Genomic DNA, 18,704 nt, shown 5'->3' on the forward strand with positions numbered 1-18,704 from the left:
GTGTATGTGGTTCTTTCAGGATTATTTGAAGGGAGGAGCAATTAAATATTATCAGGCCTGGACACAGATATTCTCCTGAATGTTCAGAAGGAAATGTTATTAACAGGAATCTCCTTGTGAACTCACCATGGTCGGTACAGGTGGCTCAGTGGCCAATTTCTCTGTGTGGGATTATGTGGTGTTTGCTGGAACAATTCTGGGGGCAGCTGGTATCGGCCTTTTCCAAGCAATCATAAACCGTAAGAAGACCAGCAGTGCTGAGTTCTTGCTGGGTGGACGGCAAATGTCGGCTCTGCCGGTCGCCATGTCTCTCACCGCCAGCTTCATGTCTGGCATCACGGTTATCGGCACACCTGCTGAGGCCTACTGGTTTGGAACCGCCTTCTGGCTCTTTGGGTTTTCCTACGCCATCATGTCTACCATCACTGCAGAGATCTTTGTCCCGCTGTTCTACAGAATGGGGATCACCAGCGTCTATGAGGTAAATAAATTGATGGAAAAGCACAAACCAGGGCGACAGGTGCAGCAAGAAAAGATCAATAAAGCAAACATGTTTTATTTGTTGACTACCGGAAACACAGATGGTTTAAAATGAGTATCAGAGGTTTCATAGAATTCTGTAAAAGGAAGATTATCATTCAAGTTAAATCTGCAAAAAAGAAAAGAATTACGAAAAATAAAGAAAAACAAACCAACAATGTGATGCAAATGTTTATTTTTAGATTACAGTTATAATTATGAACGTTAACCCGTCCTTGTTGGTAAATGATGAATGCGTCTTCCTAACCAATCATGTCACTCCTACCTGTTTACTGGAGTAAAAGTCTAAACAGGTGTTTACTGACATCATCGTCTGTGAGTTGGCATCCCATGTTTGAACATGTTCAGCATGTATCAGAAACGTAACACTGGGGATCATTTCATGTTTAGTTCGTTCTGCTTTTGGTTAAGACGCGATGTGTGGATCAGACATCCAATTAAATTCAAAACACAGATCAGTGTTGTACAAGTGAACCAACAGGGAGTGGAAAGTAGAGATAAAATCTATATTAGTCAGGAAGTGGAACTGTTTAAAAGTGTACAAGATTTTAAAAAAAGTGTACAAAATAAAAAATAAGTGTGTTAATAGTCGGTGGAGTCTGTGGTTGGGGGGCTGTCTGGTTGAGTGCCGCTCACAGGGGGCCAGACGGGGCCCTGACAGGTAATCCACTGAATTAACCCTTGAACTTCAGGCTAATGGAGGGAATGTGAGGCTACTGTCAGTGAATGTGTAACAGAAGGACTGGATGATGTCCTTGACCTCACATGAGTTACTGCTACTGTCGACACCTCCTGGTGACACCTCCTGGTGATCTCCTCAGGAGGTAGTATCAATCTCCACGGCTCTCCCTTTTGACCAACACAGCGTTAGCCGCTGTTGGTTGGAGAACGTCACCTCCATCTCTTTGGGTCAGTGGTGACACAACTCCACAAACTCCTGTGGAGTGGAGCTGTGGTTCTGAGATGAGCCTGACAGCAGAGACGGAAGGACGGTATCATCTGCAAACATGAGCAGATGACAGTTGGGCGGGTAGATTATCAGTGTGGAGGAAGAAACACTCCTTTGAGGAGAAAGGAGAGGAAAAAAAAGACATACTGAAGTATGTGTAAAACTGAAGTCAGCAAACAGGAGGACGTCAGTGGTGCAGGGGTTTGTGGTGATGCCTGAGTGATATGCAACCTGGACCGGGTCCAGAAACCACCTCAAACCTTCCTGGGATTGTGGTTTTAAATAAACCAAACCGCTGTGTGAACCAGATCAACGCTGTCATCACGTGTGACTTGTCATTCCTTCTCATTTCCAGTACTTGGAGCTCCGCTTCAACCGGTCCATTCGGATAATGGGAACGTCAGTGTATATTGTACAGACGGTAAATAAACATGCTTTTATTACAGAAAGAGGAATATTCAGCAGCTGTGTGTATGTAGATGATGAACAGCAGTATAATGGAAATGGAACAAACATCCATAATAATAAGATGCTAAATGTCTCTTTTTTCCCCTTTTGACTTGATGTAAATTTGATTCCACTCCTATGATGAATATGAAGGAAGTTCTTGTTGTGTTTCCAACAATCAACTAATGGTTTCCTCTTCTTCAGATCCTCTACACCGGTATGGTCATTTATGCTCCGGCTCTCGCTCTAAATCAAAGTAAGTTTCTTTCAAGACATGTTTTCACAACATTTATGAATGAAATCTCGTGAGTATGAACCTCTCATCCTTCAGAGTTCTTTTTATTATTTCTTCTTCTTTTTTTTTATTTTTTACTTGCGATAAATGTGTGTCTTTTAGATAAATAACCACTGGAGAAATATGGTTTTCTTTTTTTTTAATTTAAGGTTTTGGCCACACTAAACCTTTATTTAGTTCCAGTCAATCTCCCTACCAACATCTGAACTGTCCTGGTTACAGTCTCAATACTGCTGATGAAAACATGGCTGTATGTGTTTATTTTTTTATCTCGATAAAAGACCATCGATAAACAGCGATGTGTGTTTTTGTCTTTGTTTGAATTATTTGGCCATTTCAGTGAGATCATTCAGAATGTGACAAGCACCATGTATTATTAAATATCTAAATAAGGTTATCTGGATTTTTTTGGTCGTTATAATAATGCATCATTATTTCTCAGTCACAGGACTTGACCTCTGGGGGGTGCTGGTAGCTACAGGAGTCGTGTGCATTATCTACTGCACCTTGGTTGGTACTGCACTTGGCAACAAGCATTTTCTACACGTATATCTTTATACTCTGAGTCAAACAGTCTACGAGGGCACAGACTAGAATCTGGGAGTTTAAGTGTGAATTTTAAATTATTAAAATAAGCATTATTATAAGTCACTGTAGTTTGTTTTACCACTTTTACTGTGATAGCATCATGTAACTAGTTAAATTAGTTTTGAATAAAATACAGTTAATGTATGATGATGCTTTATCGCAGTTAGCTTCAACTATCACGAGTTTACAACAAACTAAAGCGGTTCTAAGCTGTGTTCTGTTCCAGGGGGGTCTGAAAGCTGTAATCTGGACCGACGTGCTGCAGATGGTGATCATGCTGGCGGGGTTTGTGGCCGTCATCGCACGGGGGGCCGTCCTGAGGGGAGGCCTGACCCAGGTTTGGAAAGACGCCGGCGAAGGAGGTCGACTGGATGCGTTCGAGTGAGTGAAGTCAACCTCAGTGTCGTTACTGGTTTGGATTTAACCAACACACCAATGATTCCCGCTGACTCCATCCGGAGCGCCGTCCATGTCACTCAATGGGTTTTTTTTTTCTTTTTCTGATCATGCAGCTTTGACCCGAATCCTCTGAAGAGACACACCTTCTGGACCATCATAGTCGGGGGCAGCGTGACGTGGTTGTCCATCTACTCCATCAACCAGTCCCAGGTGCAGCGCTACATCTCCTGCAAAACCTTAGGACATGCCAAGATGTGAGCTTTCCTGCATCATTAATATGGCTGTGAGTGAAGGGTCATGTGCTATAACCAGTCCTTTTTTTATGTCCTAGGTCGTTGTATTTCAACATGGTGGGCTTGTGGGTAACTGTGAGTCTGGCCATGCTTTCTGGTCTCACCATGTACTCAGTTTACAGGAACTGTGACCCTTTAACCAACAATGATGTGGACAACCGTGACCAGGTAAATGCAGCTTCAACCGTTTCCTGTTTCTTCACTCATCAACATGTTGACCTTGTAATAATGTTTGTCATGTAAGAGGATTAACAATAAAAATGGTTCATGTTTGTGAGCCAGCTGCTGCCCTACCTTGTGATGGAAATCCTTTCTGATTACCCTGGAATCCCTGGTTTGTTTGTGGCGGCTGCGTACAGCGGGACTCTGAGGTGACTCCTGACGCCATCAACAAACATTTTACAATCACAAATGTCATGTTTGTAAGGAAAACATAAGACTAAGGAAGGAATAAGCTGCCCTGACATGCCTGGAAAAAGTCAATGTCATTGTCCCAATTCTGATCAATGCATTTTCATTTCAGAAGCTACTATTCATGCGCTACCTGAGACCCATCATATCTGTAATCTTAACTGCTGGGATTGTTTTTCAGCACAGTGTCTTCCAGCATTAACGCTCTTGTCGCCGTCACGACGGAGGATCTAATTTTTCCACTGCGCAAAAACCTGTCAGAGAAACATGTATCCTGGTTGAATATGGGCCTGAGTAAGTCATGTGCGACAAAACTCTTTTGTTTAGAGTAAATAGAGGTAATTTTAGTGATCCACATATACTATGAGCACTCAGGTTACCAGCATATACCAGATAACCAATGTTTTATCTCCTTATTCTGAACGGGTAGTAAAAAAAAAATTTCTTGTTCATTCAAGATACAATTGGACCTGATTTAAGAAGCAAAATTCTCATTTTTTTCTGCTTTTTCTGAAGAAATCATGACAATTATAGGAAATAAAAGCAGATATTAAAATGCACATTTGTGCCTCCGTTTAAAATCTTTCAAGCCGGCATTCATTGATATAAAAACAACCATGAGCACAAACCAAAGAAATAATGGAAATGCATTTTATGATCCATGAAAAAGTGTAGAATGTAAACTGGGGAACATCAGTCCTTCCCTTCATGTTGTCATAATCAATAAAAGTCGTTAAAGTCGTTGCATGGATAAATACAGCTTTATTTATTACAAATTTTAACTGAACATTTTAATGTGGAATTTTATAGTAACATTTTATTAATATTAACATTGAACATATATTTATTATAGTTTCTAATACTGTATGAACTTATGACATCTATGTTAAAAAAATACATATATATCAAGTATATCACTGAAAAGTATCTCTGAGATAGTTATACTGTGATTAATATGTTTTATGAATACCTTTATGTGATATATGAATAAATAAACAAACTTTTGGCCTCTGTAAAACTTTTCGGTGTATAAAACATATTAATATCAGCAAGAAGACTTCACCTGATTGTAAATGAGGCTGTAATAGTCTTTACTTTGTACGGCTCAGTCTGCATTCGATTTTGCAACAAAAGTTTAAATCTGTGAAGAGGTAATAATATCTTTTATTTCATGTCCCTCGTGCTGGTTTGCACATCATCACCCCTCCCAGGCGTGTTCTTCGGGGGCACCTGCATTGGAATGGCTGGAGTGGCTTCACTGATGGGGAGCGTTTTGCAGGTAGACCAGCAACACCGAGTTGTAGAGATGTACAGCAACGGTGGGAAGTAGTAACACTACCTGACCCATGTCTGTTCCAGGCGGCTCTGAGCATATTTGGTATGATCGGAGGGCCTCTTCTTGGTCTGTACCTGCTGGGCATGCTGTTCCGCACGTCTAATTCAATAGTGAGTATTTCCTCTTTTCTCCCTTCACAAAGAAAACTGATAAAAGACGCATGACGCATCCACCAAAGGCTTGACTGCAGTCATATTTACTTTCCAGGGAGGGCTTGTGGGAACGGTTGTTGGCCTTGTGTTGACTCTGTGGGTGGGGATTGGAAGTCAGATTTATGCACCAACAGCTGAAAAGACAAATCCTCTCCCAGTCAGCACTGTGGGCTGTAACAGCACTACGGATCAGGACTACACAACAGCGACTCCATGGACCACCGCAGTGACACTGACCTCACGGCCTGAGTGAGTCACAGGTGTTCATCAAGCACGTGATATGTTCGCAGTAACATAAGTAGTCAATAGCTTTGTGAAGAGGCAAATAATTATGGAACACAAAACGAGTCATTTTCCAATTCATCTTAAAAAGCAAAGCAAAAAAAAAAGTTCATATGGGGGTGTGGAAATGTGAAATAAAGACCAGCATCCCCTTTAAACATGTGAAAATAATAAGGTCTTTATGAAGAGACTGTTGCAACCAGTCTCTCCCAAAGTTAAACAAATTTGGCAGTCTAAGTTAACATAGCGTGACAAATGCATATGTTTAAGACAGATATGAGTGATAAGTGAGAAAGCCTGTATTCTGCATGCATGTAAAAATACTTTCTTGAATGTTAAGTCTGAATGCAGTCACCAAAAATAATCAATACTCCTCTAGGAAAAATTTAATTTTTTTTATCCTCAGTGGATTTTGAATAATCTTGATTCCGTGAATATCACTGTGCATTAACTTAATTATTTGAGTTAATTATTTGAAAAATATTCAGCCCTCTCTGCCTCAGTGGCCTCACAGCGGTGATGCTATTAGAAGATGACCCTTCCTTGAAGTGTCCCCAGAAATAACTGGTGCTCATCTGAATCCAGGGGAGTGAAAACTAACACGCGTTCCCCCCTCCCAGTGTCCGACCGGCTCTAGCAGACTCCTGGTACTCTTTGTCCTACCTCTACTTCGCTCTCCTGGGTTCACTGATCACAGTGGTGTCTGGTCTGCTGGTGAGCGTCATGACAGGTCAGACTTTATTATCTAGCCAGTATATTCACTGACGAGACATTTATGTGTTCTAAACATGGATTACATTTCAAACCTGACATAAAACAGTTAAAAAAAACTTGTGGCTTTGTTTCCAGGTGGACGCAAGCAGGAAAAACTAAACCCTGATCTGTTGGTGAAGAGGAGCGACCTGATATGCTTCAACTGGTGTGGAAAATCACAGGTAGGTAACTAGTGGGGGAAATATTACAAACCAGATTACTTTGTGTTGACTCATGTCATTCATAGTTTGCTGATTTTTTTTCTGCAGGAATCAAATGTCACAGAAAAAACTGGAACAGACCTTCATATGGAAGCTGACAACCCGGCATTCATAGACTGTGATATGACAAGTAAACACACTGAACAGGCCACCAGGCTGTAAAAGCTACTGTTTATTGTTCACCAGGGAAATGAAATAGCCTTTCATTGCTATTTTTTTATAAACACATAAAATGCCAACCGCAATCGTACTGTCTTGTATTTACTTTGAAAAAGCAAATGCAGTTAATTCTGAATCTGAGTCGATTTGTGTTGTTCGACACTAACATGTGTACATCAGTTGGTGTCGTCCTTTAAATAAACCAGGGCAGAATAATAATTATATAAAAAGCATTTATGACAGCACGTTATTTTTTACCTGACTGATTTCGCTGCTCCTGTATTCTGTTAAGCACTGATGTGGTTAATGTCCCCTTTGTTTGTTTGTTTGTTTATTCAGATAATATATAAATGACAGTGACTACTTGTGTTAGAGTTTTTTGTGTGTTGTCTTTTTATTTTATGAAGAACTCGTGCATCCATTTGACTAACTGCAAAAAAATGTCTCCCAAATTCAGCTTTTTAATATGTTGTTAAAAGTTTAAATTCATAGAATGAAAATCCTCCGGCTCAAGGATACAAATGAAACACTGTGCCAATGCACTTGTGTTTGAACCCAGCACCAGAGAGAGAGAGAGGGAGACATGGAGGGTGAACTATGGTCTGAGTGACACAGGAACCCTGCTCCTTGTCTCCACGGCAACGTACAATGGAAGTTTACAAAGCGCCGACCTGCCCACTTTTACCAACCACTGTGTTGGCGAATCGAGCATTCAGCCATCTCAGGTTCTGAGGAAGTGGAGTCAGTCGTGACACAAAGGTGGACTTACTCCAAGGAAGGACTTACTCCACTGTTTTCACTGATACAAAACAAGGTGAGTGAATTTTGTCAGTATTGAGGGAGAAATTCTGAGTAAAAGTGATTTCGAGGTTTCAACTTATTCTAGTTTCCAAAAGGAGAGATTATGTTTCCATTTACAGAACACCAAAAGATAAGAGTTGATAAGCTGCCGTAGGTTTTATTGGCGGCTACATGTTCAGTAGGAATATAGTTCTTCCAGTTATTCTGCTGTTTGTCTGCTGTTCAAGTAAATGTATTACACATGTTATGACTGCCGCCACTGTGGAAAACAGTGAGGATTTGACTGTTAAACTACTACCAAGATAAGAGAAGATAAATTTTTACAGTGTTTACTGAATTATTCTATTCTCTGGTTGTCAGCTCAGAACTTAGAGGTTATGGACGTCATCTCTGCCGCCTTGGCTTGTTGTCTTCTGGCTCTTTCTTCTGCTGTGACGCAACCTGGAAAAGGACATTTGACTATCGCACCTACAGAACGAAAATCTGACCTGTCTCCTCTGACTAACCAGACACACAACGACAACAACAACAACAACAACAACAACAACAACAACATAACTGCAACGGTGACTTTACCCAACTCTACCACTGATGCAACTGTTACATCAAACTTGAGTGGAAACACGACTCCGTTCACCAGATCACCATGGCACAACGAAACATTCACCAGAACCAAAGCAGACACAAGTCCTCCCCAGGCTTCACCATCCACGCCCGTCGTGACTCCTCCGACCAACAGTTCACCCCTCGTGACAACAACTCACACTCTCACTCCACCTTTTACTGCAACGACAACACCAGCGGAACAGACCACAGTGAGTCGCACGAGTACGCCTGACACGACAGCAACAAATTCATCTGTCACTGTCCGCAGAAGCTCCGATTCATCGGACAGAAACACACAAGGTAAACAGGTTGTTTAGTGCTGATGTCATTGTTGTTGTACTTTTGAATGACTCTTTGTCAATCTTTTTTTCCCTACTAGCTTTGCCACTAAACCTGTCAGACCATACCATGACCATCCTCTTGAGCATTGTGCTTGGTGTTCTTGCTTTGGCATCAGTTCTGCTCATTTTGCACAAATGCAAACATAAAATCCAAATCTTGCACGAACCTCTCGACAACTCTGATGACCTGGGTAAGGTGACGGTCAAACAGTCAATATTAGCAGTTACAATGCCTCATTGATTATTATATGATTTAATATTCAACTTCCCCCAGATCCATTTGCAGCAGATGATGACACACTTGTCATTTCTGGAGGGCTTTATGACGGCCATCCCATTTATGATAACCCACCAGCAGGCTCACAGGACCAATCGCAGCTGCGTCTCGAGTTCCTTCAGTGAAGAGTCTGAGGAATCACCTGAGCTCAACTCACATGCAAACTAATGTTTCCTCATCCACCAATTTATACAATCCAAAGACTGAGATGCAAACAGCACAGAGAAAAGCGAGCAGCATATTGAAAAAATGACAATACCAACTTCTTTGAATAGTTTCAGTCGCTTTTATTACTGTCAACATTTTCCAACTGGAACACCGTGATAATAATAAGATAGGAATACATGACAAGTGTTCCACACCAATATTTGAACCTTGTAAGAGAATGAATGGGATTTCATGTGAACGCATTTCTCCATAGAACAGCTCAAAAACAATTAGTTTTACTAACGTACAAAGTTTTTACTGTACGTGTACAGAGTGACTAGACCGCAACGTAAACTCTCCAAACAAACGCTAAACTAACTGGAAGAGGAAGACAACTCAGTAAAATAATTTGACTGATTCAGAACAATACATTCAGACATTTGCCTGTTGTCACAGAAATACATATACTTGTTAAGGACATAGAACACCCAAACATTTTTCTTTCATATTGTCTCAGAACTATCTAAACAAAGATCTTCTCCTTTGCCTTCCTCTTTCTGTCAGCGCTGAGGACAGCAGTCCATCCTGCGTCTCTCATCCTCTTGATTGCAGCTTGCTTCAAGGAGTTCCCTGGTGATTTCAGACTGACAGTGCTCTGGATAGGAATCAAATGTTAATTTAACAAATTAATTCTTCTTTATTGAGGCATCAAAGGAACACATTTTGATTCTAAGCTAGCATCACATCACTAAAGTCAAGTTACCTTTTGTAAGATGTTGACTTTGGATGGAGGTCTACTTGCAATCTTCTGTCAAAATGAGAGCGAGAGTAGCATGAATGATTGTGTGAACTAAACCAAGAGTTTATAATACTGTGTACATCTGGAGAGTAAAACACCAACCAACAGAAACTAAACTCACCGACATGTCACTGTGATCAGAGCTGTCCAACTTGGGATCAAGCTCCAAGCAAACTTCCTGATCAGGGGGTGTTGTTACTATATAAGACTGTGATTAATATGAAAAAGTAAATGTCAGGAAGAAGTCATGAATATTTCAGTCGTGTTGGAAAATGTCAGAATGATGTGGTGTCTTACTTTGATCTTTGATGTTCCGGCATCACTTATCTTGAGGGTTTTCGGGTCTTCATTGTGAATTTTCTACAATGAAAAGGTAATGTCTGAATAAAAGCTAGTTTTTATGAATGCTCAAATCAGATCGATACAATGATATTGATTTGTTATAGTAAACTGTTCTCTATCTCCACAACAAGTCAACATTTACTTTATTAACAGACTCAGCTGTCTACCTTGGTTTTTCGTGTTGTTCCACGTGAAGTTCTGATGGATTCACAGTCGAATTCCTAAACATGGGACAAAAACATGTCTTTAGCATCATCTATTAACATGTATGATTCATTCACTGCAGGCATAGTGTGTAAGGATGATGGTCAGAATGGGATAAATAACATTTACTGAACAAATGTCCATCATCTTGATCAATTACCCACAACCTCATAAGAATATGCCGGCCTGTCATGATGCAAAGACAAGACGCTTAGAATTGGAACAACTTTGTTGGTCTAAACTCACAGTCGTCCTCTTTCGTCCAGTAATCCCACCATTGTTGTTGTAAGAGGGGGTTTTCCAGCTGTTTGTGAAGTCAAACACGTGGCTCCTTAAAGAGTTCTCCTTAGGGGTCTCGGAACATCTCTGTTTTTCAGAGTTTGAGGCTGGTGACTAGAATTTTTAAGATTTATTTGTGGTTAAGAAAAAGTACTATAATGATCAATGACATCAGTGGTCTCTTTGTATACTGTATATACATTTTGATTGACCTGTTTGCTTGTAATTCCCGGCAGCTGAGTGATTTTCACTGAGGATAGTTCTCTTTTTAAATCAGTTAGCTCCGTCTGCAGCCTTTCCTAAAATGAATGAAAAATGTTTTTAAAAAAATGAAAGATCTCTAAAATAGAAGCATAACCTGTTAAAAACTCCCAGACGAACTGATCAATGTGAGCACACACCTTCTGTGCCACTTCTATCTCCAGCTGTTGTTTCAGATTGTCCCCATGTAGCTTATGCTTCTCAAGATCCAACTCCTGTTAATAGTTTTTGCAATGTAAGGATAAAATGAATTTGCTGTCATTGGTTGCAAGAAAGCATTAAGTCATGATTTTCCTGTGTCGCACCATTGATTTCATTTGGGAAGCAGCCTCCATCTCTTTCCTGTTTTTCTCCTGAAGCTCTGCTGCCTTTTCTTCGACCATTCGGTCATACTGGCTCTAGACACACAACAAGATCTTTCCATTGTAGGTCATATCTGGATGTTTACCCATACTGCTAACACACAAACAGCAAACCAACCTCTAAGGAGACCTTACCTTATGTTTCTCCATCAGCGCCACCATATCAGCTATCTTGTGTTGACACTTGACTTCTGCATCCTCCCTGTTCTTGATGGCCTCTGCTGCTGCTAGTCTGAGCATCTCTACCTGGAAAACGACACAGCTTTATTCTCATTTTCTCCTAAATAATGTCACAAGACATTGCAAAAGTAACTTCAGCGCTGACCTCTGCAGATAAGACTGATGTGGATTCAAGATCCTGTCGCAATCTCTGCTCGTCCTCATTGTTCATTCTTTGAAGTTTCTCCACCTCCTCCTGAAGACTGTTTATCTACAAACAAAAAAGAAACGTATGCCCCACAGAGCTATATGTCTTTACATTTTATATCACTATTAAAAACAAAACGCCATCATACCACGTCTTCACGTTGGCTGGATTTTGCCACCTCCCTTGCCACCTGTTTTTTCAGCCCTTCGTTCTGAAAGCGCAGCAGTGAGGTGTTAGCATATATTATAACGTCATACTAATGTGTATCCACATGTTCACAGTTTACACACCTCCCTCCTGTATTTCTCCAAGGCTGAAATTTTCCCTTCGATTTGTTTCCTAAGGTTGCTCATCTAAAACAAAAACATATTGTTATAAGCACAATGATAAACAATAACAGCATTTCAAAATGTCATTTTAATAATTGATAATCACCTTTTTTGCCACAGCTTTTATTTGTTTTTCTTTTTCTGTAAGTTCCTGCTGCAGACAATCAAACTATACACAAAAAACAAAAAGATCCTCTAAAGACTTTCAGAAAAGATTTTAATAATAGATTATTAAGTTGGCATACTCACACTGTCTTCAATTTTCTTCTGCAGAGTCTCACAAATCAGATATTCCCCATGGGTGTTGGCTTTCATACAGTTTACTGCCTCCCTTTTTTAATGTAAACATATAATTGTGTAAAACTACACAAGATTAACTCTCTCAAGGTTGTCTCAAGTGTAAACTCACCGCAAACACTGGTTTTCTTCTTCCAGGATTTGCATTTCTCTTGCGAGTTTCCCAACCTTTTCCTCACTCTCCTGAAAAGTCGTATGATTAAATACAAACCTGACACATAATGAACAGCTACTGGACATGTGATCTATCACATTCGATTGGATGATTCAAACCTGAATGTCTGCCTCAATAATTTTCACTTGTGAAGAGCGGCTCTGAAGCTGCTCCTGAACGGCTGTCTTCTCACGCTGTAGTTCATCCAGGTGGGATAACAGCTCTCTGTACTTGACTCTTCAGAATCACACAGGTTAGACATTCATTTTGCTGTGGCCACAAGTAACAGTGACAGGTCATTATGAATGGCTGGCTATTACGAACTTACTCATGCTGTGTGACCTCGTTTCTCAGTTGCTCCATCTTAAAGATACATTCTTCATTTCTTTTCTTTTCAGTAAACAGTTGGCCCTCCAACTCCTGCACTTCAATCTGTGGGAATAAGAATATGAGAGATAATCAGCAGAAGTAGACAGTGAAACAATAAGTGATGACAGTCACATATATAATAGGATATACAGTACAGTAGTTAGGTGATGATGTCTGCAACGAGAAAATAAATCATATTTACACCTCTTTTATGATGAATTTTACCTTTAAATCTTCTTGTGTCCTTTCAGCAGCTTCATGAGCTTCTTTCAGCAGATTGTTTTCAGCAAAAGTAACTTCTGCCTTATTCTATATAGTTGAAAGAAATGAATAATCTAGAGAAAACATTCTTAGGTACCCGTATTAGAATGTGGAATAAAAGTCCTTTTGTGGTGAAATATGGAGGGAAGGTGGAATCTGTTGGTGTTACCCTAAATTGTTCGGCTTCTTGCATTTTCCCTGAAAGCTCAACAGTGAGTTCCTCCACGCGGACATCAGTGACACTGATTTTAGCCTTCATGCTGTCAATGGATTTCAATTTCTCATCCTAAGAATAACAACATACATTATTACATCCCGCTTCAAAGTGGTGATGTATTGTAATTGTCAGTGTTCGTTCGTTGGTTCATTAGTTTGTCCACTAAATATCTTCCCAGCTGTTGCAGATAGAAAGATGAAACAAAAAGCACATTACTCAGGCAGCAAAGGGGATGAAAATGAGATGATGACCTTGGCCTTGAGACAACTAGGTCAAGGTCAAATTTCAACTTTTGTACACTCAGGAACCGGATCAGATAGAAAGACGAGGGAGAAGGCCAGTGTAAGTGAAACCATAGATCAATGACAATCGGCCAGAGTACTAGCTTTGATCTTTGACCTATGCAAGTAGGTCAGGGTAAAATTTTGAATAGTTGCAGTCTGTGATTGCTTGGTTGTAGTTTTAAGCTGTGATCATGCTGTGATGAAATTGATATATCAAAGAAAAACGTTTTTTAGAAGAGCATAATAGTTGTACCAGTTCTTCTTGTAAGGTTTTGATCTGCTCATCTTTCTTTGCACTCTGCTCCACGGTCTCTCCTGTTGAGTCAAACATTTTGCTTTGCTTTAACATGGCAGTGACTTTAAACACTAAGGTATGTCATCCAGTGAGGCTTACCAAAAAGTGTGTTTCTCTTCTCAAGCTCTGTATTGTTTGCCACAAGTTTATCGTCAAGCTCTTTTGTCCTTAAAAACAGGTTAGAACAGGAGAATTATCACTTCAGGTAAAAGAGTATTTAATCAGTGCTACACAACTAATTATACCTCTGTATCTCCAAGGTAAGAGAATTCTGTAACTCCAGAATAGTTGTCTGAATCTGCTCCAGCTTCTCTGCTTGTTGATTTCTGATTTTACTGAGCTCCTCCAACTTTAAATCTTTGCTTTGAATCTTCTCTGCAAACTCCTTTTTGCTTTCTTCCAGGATTGTAGCAACAGAGTCACGATTTTTCTGAGATTATTAATACAAAGTGGTCAAAAAAAATAGGACAGATCAGGATCACTGACAATCAGGACAGGATCGAAACACTCACCTCAGTGTCTTTACAGTGCTGCTCTGCGGAGTGCAGCTCCTGAAGAAGGGATTCCTGTTGAGCTTTTGAGCTCATGAGAAGTTCATATTGTTCATCTGTAAAGTTCAAAACATTTCAATATCTAGTAATGGTCATATTTGTGATGTTTAAATGGCTGTTTTAGTATTCCTCAGTAACTACATTGGGAAAGCATTAAAAGCAGAATAATCTCAATCTTATTCAAATGACTGTTTTTGTTGGCAATCATCTCAGAAACTGAACAACTAAACACTAATTCCTTCAGAGATCTGTTATTTGTTGATGTTACGGTCAAAACTGCTGTAAATGTGAGAATAGGAAGAACTAGATTATCAATTTAATTAATATTTGTCTATCTTTCTAACTGGACATTAGAGATCTATATGAGAATTATGTGATAAAGTGAATACAAACATTGTTAAACAGTGATTGCTGGTAAATTAAAAAAAAACACTGACTAATGTATAACAGCTTAGCAGTGTCTCTTAAATACACAGCCACGAGCATCTATCTCAAAATGTACAGTAATCCTGCTCTTACGTGACGCTTCCTGAAGCAGTTTGTAGTGATTCTGAGTTTCCTGGAGGTCAAGCAGGATTTTTTGTAGTTCACTTTCCTTATCCCCAAGTTTTGTTTGAAGCACTTCAACCTGAGAACACATTACCAAACCTTCAGCTGAGTGTTTCTAAACACATGGTTACAGAAATGTATCTGAAGAAAGTTTTACTCTACTAACCTCTTTCTCTTTTATGTTATATTCTTTATGATATTTTTCTTTCAGGCCTTCAAAATGGAGCAACTCCTCTTTGACTGGAAAAAGAAAAAATATTTCTTTTCTTAAATATTTATTTTAACCTTATTTAACCAGGTAAGTCTTGCTAGTTCACCCAACAATGCTTCATCCATTCATGTCAAGTATACTGTACATGGGAAAAATGTTTGCCACTGACATAAAAAAATTCCAACCTTTCTCCATCTCTTTTTGATCAGCTTCTGCTTGAATGTAAAGACTGTCAAATGCTGCAGTTAGTTTCTGTAAATGAAAAAAAACAAAACTACTTGTAATCTGATTTTAATAAAGCAGTTAAACAATCAGTGTTAGTAATTAAAACAAAGATATAAAGCAAGAGGCGTTACGTGAATGCTTCTGTTATATTCCATAAAGAGGTGATGTGTTTCTTCTCTTTCAGATTCAACTACAAAATGGACAGATTGATTATAACATAGTATTACAAAATTATTTAGTAGATTTTAATAATTCTAGCTGATCAAAAAGTTAACTTACATATATGCATTTTCTCAGTTGACCGTTCAAAAGTATCTTTTAAAATATTGCACAAGTTTCTTGTTGCGTTGTTCCTATATTTACAATTAGAAAAAGAACAAAAATATCTGTATTTGAAACAAGACTGCCACATTCATTAGGCTTTTACAGAGTACCGGCATATACAGTTCTTTCTTACTTGCTCCTTAATTCCTCATTTTCATTGATCTGCTCTTCCAGTTTTATGCTGAGACTTTCATTTCCAAACTGTGCAGAAAAACATATACAACTGATTCCAATGCAGATATCAAAGGGTGTTTAAGAACGCTGTTTCTTTATTACGAATAACTTCATATCAAATATGAAAATTAAATTTATGTGTTTACAAAGGGAGAGAAACGCACAAACAAAATTGTCATTGCAGCACAAACCTGCAGTTCCTGAAAAGCTTTGCGCAGATTTTCAATGGTTCTTTTGTTTTCCTGTAGTCTCTTGTCCTTTTGAGCAGTGTCACAGTCAGCCTGGGCCTTCCAACACTTAATTTTCTCCACTTCATCAAACAACTTGGAATAGAGCTGCCCAGGATTGCAGTTATTCTGGGGGACATTCACAATGATAGGGAGTAAACCAACACACTCCAGTATAAACACGTCGTGAAGGTCAGTCTTCAGTTTTGTACATTGACAATGTTACCTCCTCCTTTTCCAGTGGTGGGACCACCTTCATCTTTGGTAATTCTGTAAAGAATTATTTACCATGAGGTTTATAACAGATAAATGCCCAACTCTAGCTGAAATTATGTAGAGATTGTAGTTTAATAGAAAATACCTTGTCTGATTGGTTTAGTTGGTGCAACCATGCCTGTGCTGTAGATTGGTACGTTCTGCTCTTTGTCAAAATGCTTGGTATAGGCCTAGAGGTAAAGCAGTAATGCTATTCTTCTCATGTATTCAGGAAAATGTCTGCCTCTTTTCAACCATACATACATTCATTCATTCATACAATCATTTTACAGCAAGGAAAACAATACCCGAAAACTTGTGCACACAATACCTAACAGTCATTTCCAGTAAAGGGTAAAATGGTGATTTATCTGCAGGGTGCATCATTCCTGAGCTGTAAAGTATTTACTTGTCTTCATTATTCATGCTGGTTAGTTAATCTTACTTACCTGTTGCGATTTATTAATGAAGTCACTGTTTTCAAGGTTTTCCTGGGGTAAAACAGCGGATACCTGTCCATAATTCAACCTGGGAGGCACTAGCAGTTTGAAATTAAAACTTCGGTCTCTCTCCATCCTGAAATGAACACATGGATGCATTTTATATAATGAATGATAATAATGAAGTATTTTGAGAGTAGTCAGATACGTAAGTTTACTAAAGACACTAATACCACAAAGATTTTTCAGTTGAAGCCCAAATTATTCATGTAAAACAATCCTTATCCATAAGATAAAAAGACAAACTAGGGTTAGAATAGGAATGAAAGGAATAAGTGAAAATATAATGTAAATAAAAATATTAATATAAATATAAACATTCTTTTATACATCACTATATTCACGTATAAGTTAGTTGCAGTTTAGGATCTGATAGATAGAAAAGATACATTTACGTACATAAATGTATGTAAATAATAATAACAGTAATAATAATACTATAAATGGGATTTTGTCAGCAAATTATTCAGTAAAATCCTAATTCTTAGGCATCACCCTCCTAATAAACAGTAAAAGAAAGGAAGACTGTAAACAGTAAAGGGAGTTTCTTCAATCACAGAGGAACACTGAAAATAATGTTTCAGTTTATAAAACATATAACACACAAAATTAAAGTTATTTGACAAATATATTGACAAATATAGTGCTGGTATACTGAATAATCTTATCAAACTGTGATAGAAACGCTGTGAACTACAGTCATTAGGTTAATGTACGCTGGTTACCGCCGGTGGAGCGTCACAGAGTAATTAATTTAGACAGACAACATTAACACCGACACAATATTTTTTTGGGGAAAAAAGTACAAAAAAAAATATTATGAGACAACTTTGTTGTGACATCATTTTTCACAGCTGATCGCTGATATCGATTTAGCCGATTTAGCCGATGTTTAGGTTAACATGTTAGCTTAGATCTGTAGTTCCGCTACGCAGCACTGGGTGACGTCAACTTACCTGAGCTCTCCAACCAGCTAAACTTCCTCCAACACTTCCTACGGAACACAAACAGCTACCCTTCACTGGGATAAGGAATATTCACAATTATTTTTTTCCTACAGTTTCCATTCGTCGCCTTGACGGGTAAAACCATGCCCGGGTCTCAGCGCCCCCCGCCGGCTAACGGCTGTACTCCTGGTTTCTCCCCAACGCAACCACGCGCGAGCCAGTTCCTCTCGACGCGCGTTCACGTTTCTGATCGATGTACAGCGTTCACTGTCACGAGCACAAGGCATCCATTATCGGACAGGGACATTTGTCGAATGGCGTTCATGTTTGGTCACAAAGTAAAGGTGCATAAAAAAATAATTAAAAAAAAAAAAAAGTAAAGGTGCATGAAGTAGCAGTCATTATGATAACATTTAATAAATGAAGTAGATCGCTTTAAAATTTTTTTAACGATATAATGGTTAAAAGATCACTTTCAGGACCCAGATGATAGCTGCCTTCAGCTTACCAGCTGTGATTTAATCAGTGGAGCTATGAAAGGCCCAATAAATAGCTGTCCCTCATAATTTATAACATAACACTGGCTAATTGAGCTGGTGTTTTTATTAATACATTTTTAAAAAATGTTGCACTAATATTATCTAAAATTAAGTGCCATGTAGATCTATTTCCAGTAAAAAACAACCAACTTCACATTAAGATCTGAGGTATAAATAATCTTAAAACTAGGAGAGACTCATGACTCCCAATATGAATGAATAATATTTCGAATAGATTACAGGATTTGTCACAACTGCTGTCAGGACATGAGTTCATTAGGTTATTCTGCTCACTCTAGTCTTTTTTTTTTTCCCCCTGTTATCAACATTTCCTGTCTCCAGCTTCCTGCATCCCATCAGCTCTTTCCTGTCACCTGTTCTGCTC

At 38.9% G+C, this 18,704-nt stretch overlaps 3 protein-coding genes across 4 annotated transcripts; 2 read left to right on the plus strand and 1 right to left on the minus strand.

Moving 5' to 3' along the window:
• Positions 1–41: 41 nt before the first annotated feature.
• Positions 42–7,133, plus strand: slc5a8l (solute carrier family 5 member 8, like). Its single transcript, XM_068315595.1, has 15 exons — positions 42–481; positions 1,845–1,910; positions 2,141–2,192; positions 2,674–2,741; positions 3,046–3,200; positions 3,332–3,472; positions 3,550–3,679; positions 3,794–3,882; positions 4,104–4,216; positions 5,134–5,201; positions 5,282–5,368; positions 5,466–5,659; positions 6,313–6,422; positions 6,542–6,627; positions 6,715–7,133. The coding sequence occupies exons 1-15, from the start codon at positions 128–130 to the stop codon at positions 6,826–6,828; spliced, it is 1,827 nt and encodes a 608-aa protein (XP_068171696.1). The 5' UTR covers positions 42–127; the 3' UTR covers positions 6,829–7,133.
• Positions 7,134–7,526: 393 nt separating this feature from the next.
• Positions 7,527–8,985, plus strand: si:ch211-105j21.9 (sialomucin core protein 24-like). The gene is made up of 4 exons (XM_068316266.1): positions 7,527–7,639; positions 7,992–8,532; positions 8,612–8,764; positions 8,848–8,985. Exons 2-4 carry the CDS (start codon positions 8,004–8,006, stop codon positions 8,973–8,975), a joined length of 810 nt encoding a protein of 269 aa, XP_068172367.1. The 5' UTR covers positions 7,527–7,639; positions 7,992–8,003; the 3' UTR covers positions 8,976–8,985.
• A 533-nt stretch (positions 8,986–9,518) lies between these two features.
• Positions 9,519–18,140, minus strand: sycp1 (synaptonemal complex protein 1). 2 transcript variants are annotated; one of them, XM_068316264.1, is made up of 35 exons: positions 17,790–18,140; positions 16,783–16,909; positions 16,440–16,524; positions 16,305–16,348; positions 16,043–16,207; positions 15,811–15,878; positions 15,633–15,706; positions 15,485–15,543; positions 15,314–15,380; positions 15,084–15,157; positions 14,888–14,996; positions 14,330–14,424; positions 14,063–14,247; positions 13,917–13,984; positions 13,776–13,837; positions 13,191–13,307; positions 12,986–13,069; positions 12,720–12,823; positions 12,511–12,628; positions 12,350–12,420; positions 12,190–12,271; positions 12,047–12,109; positions 11,902–11,964; positions 11,760–11,822; positions 11,570–11,674; positions 11,380–11,490; positions 11,188–11,280; positions 11,023–11,097; positions 10,834–10,920; positions 10,589–10,735; positions 10,306–10,359; positions 10,094–10,156; positions 9,918–10,004; positions 9,761–9,805; positions 9,519–9,652 (listed from the first exon to the last, which is right to left on the minus strand). In XM_068316264.1, the coding sequence occupies exons 2-35, from the start codon at positions 16,906–16,908 to the stop codon at positions 9,521–9,523; spliced, it is 3,045 nt and encodes a 1,014-aa protein (XP_068172365.1). In that variant the 5' UTR covers position 16,909; positions 17,790–18,140; the 3' UTR covers positions 9,519–9,520. The 2 variants fall into 2 exon arrangements, with proteins under 2 accessions (XP_068172365.1, XP_068172364.1); XM_068316263.1 differs by lacking the exon at positions 17,790–18,140 and having other exon boundaries at positions 16,783–17,014.
• Positions 18,141–18,704: the final 564 nt, after the last annotated feature.

This window comes from Antennarius striatus, chromosome 5 (assembly GCF_040054535.1).
Source record: "Antennarius striatus isolate MH-2024 chromosome 5, ASM4005453v1, whole genome shotgun sequence".
Lineage (NCBI taxonomy): Eukaryota > Metazoa > Chordata > Actinopteri > Lophiiformes > Antennariidae > Antennarius > Antennarius striatus.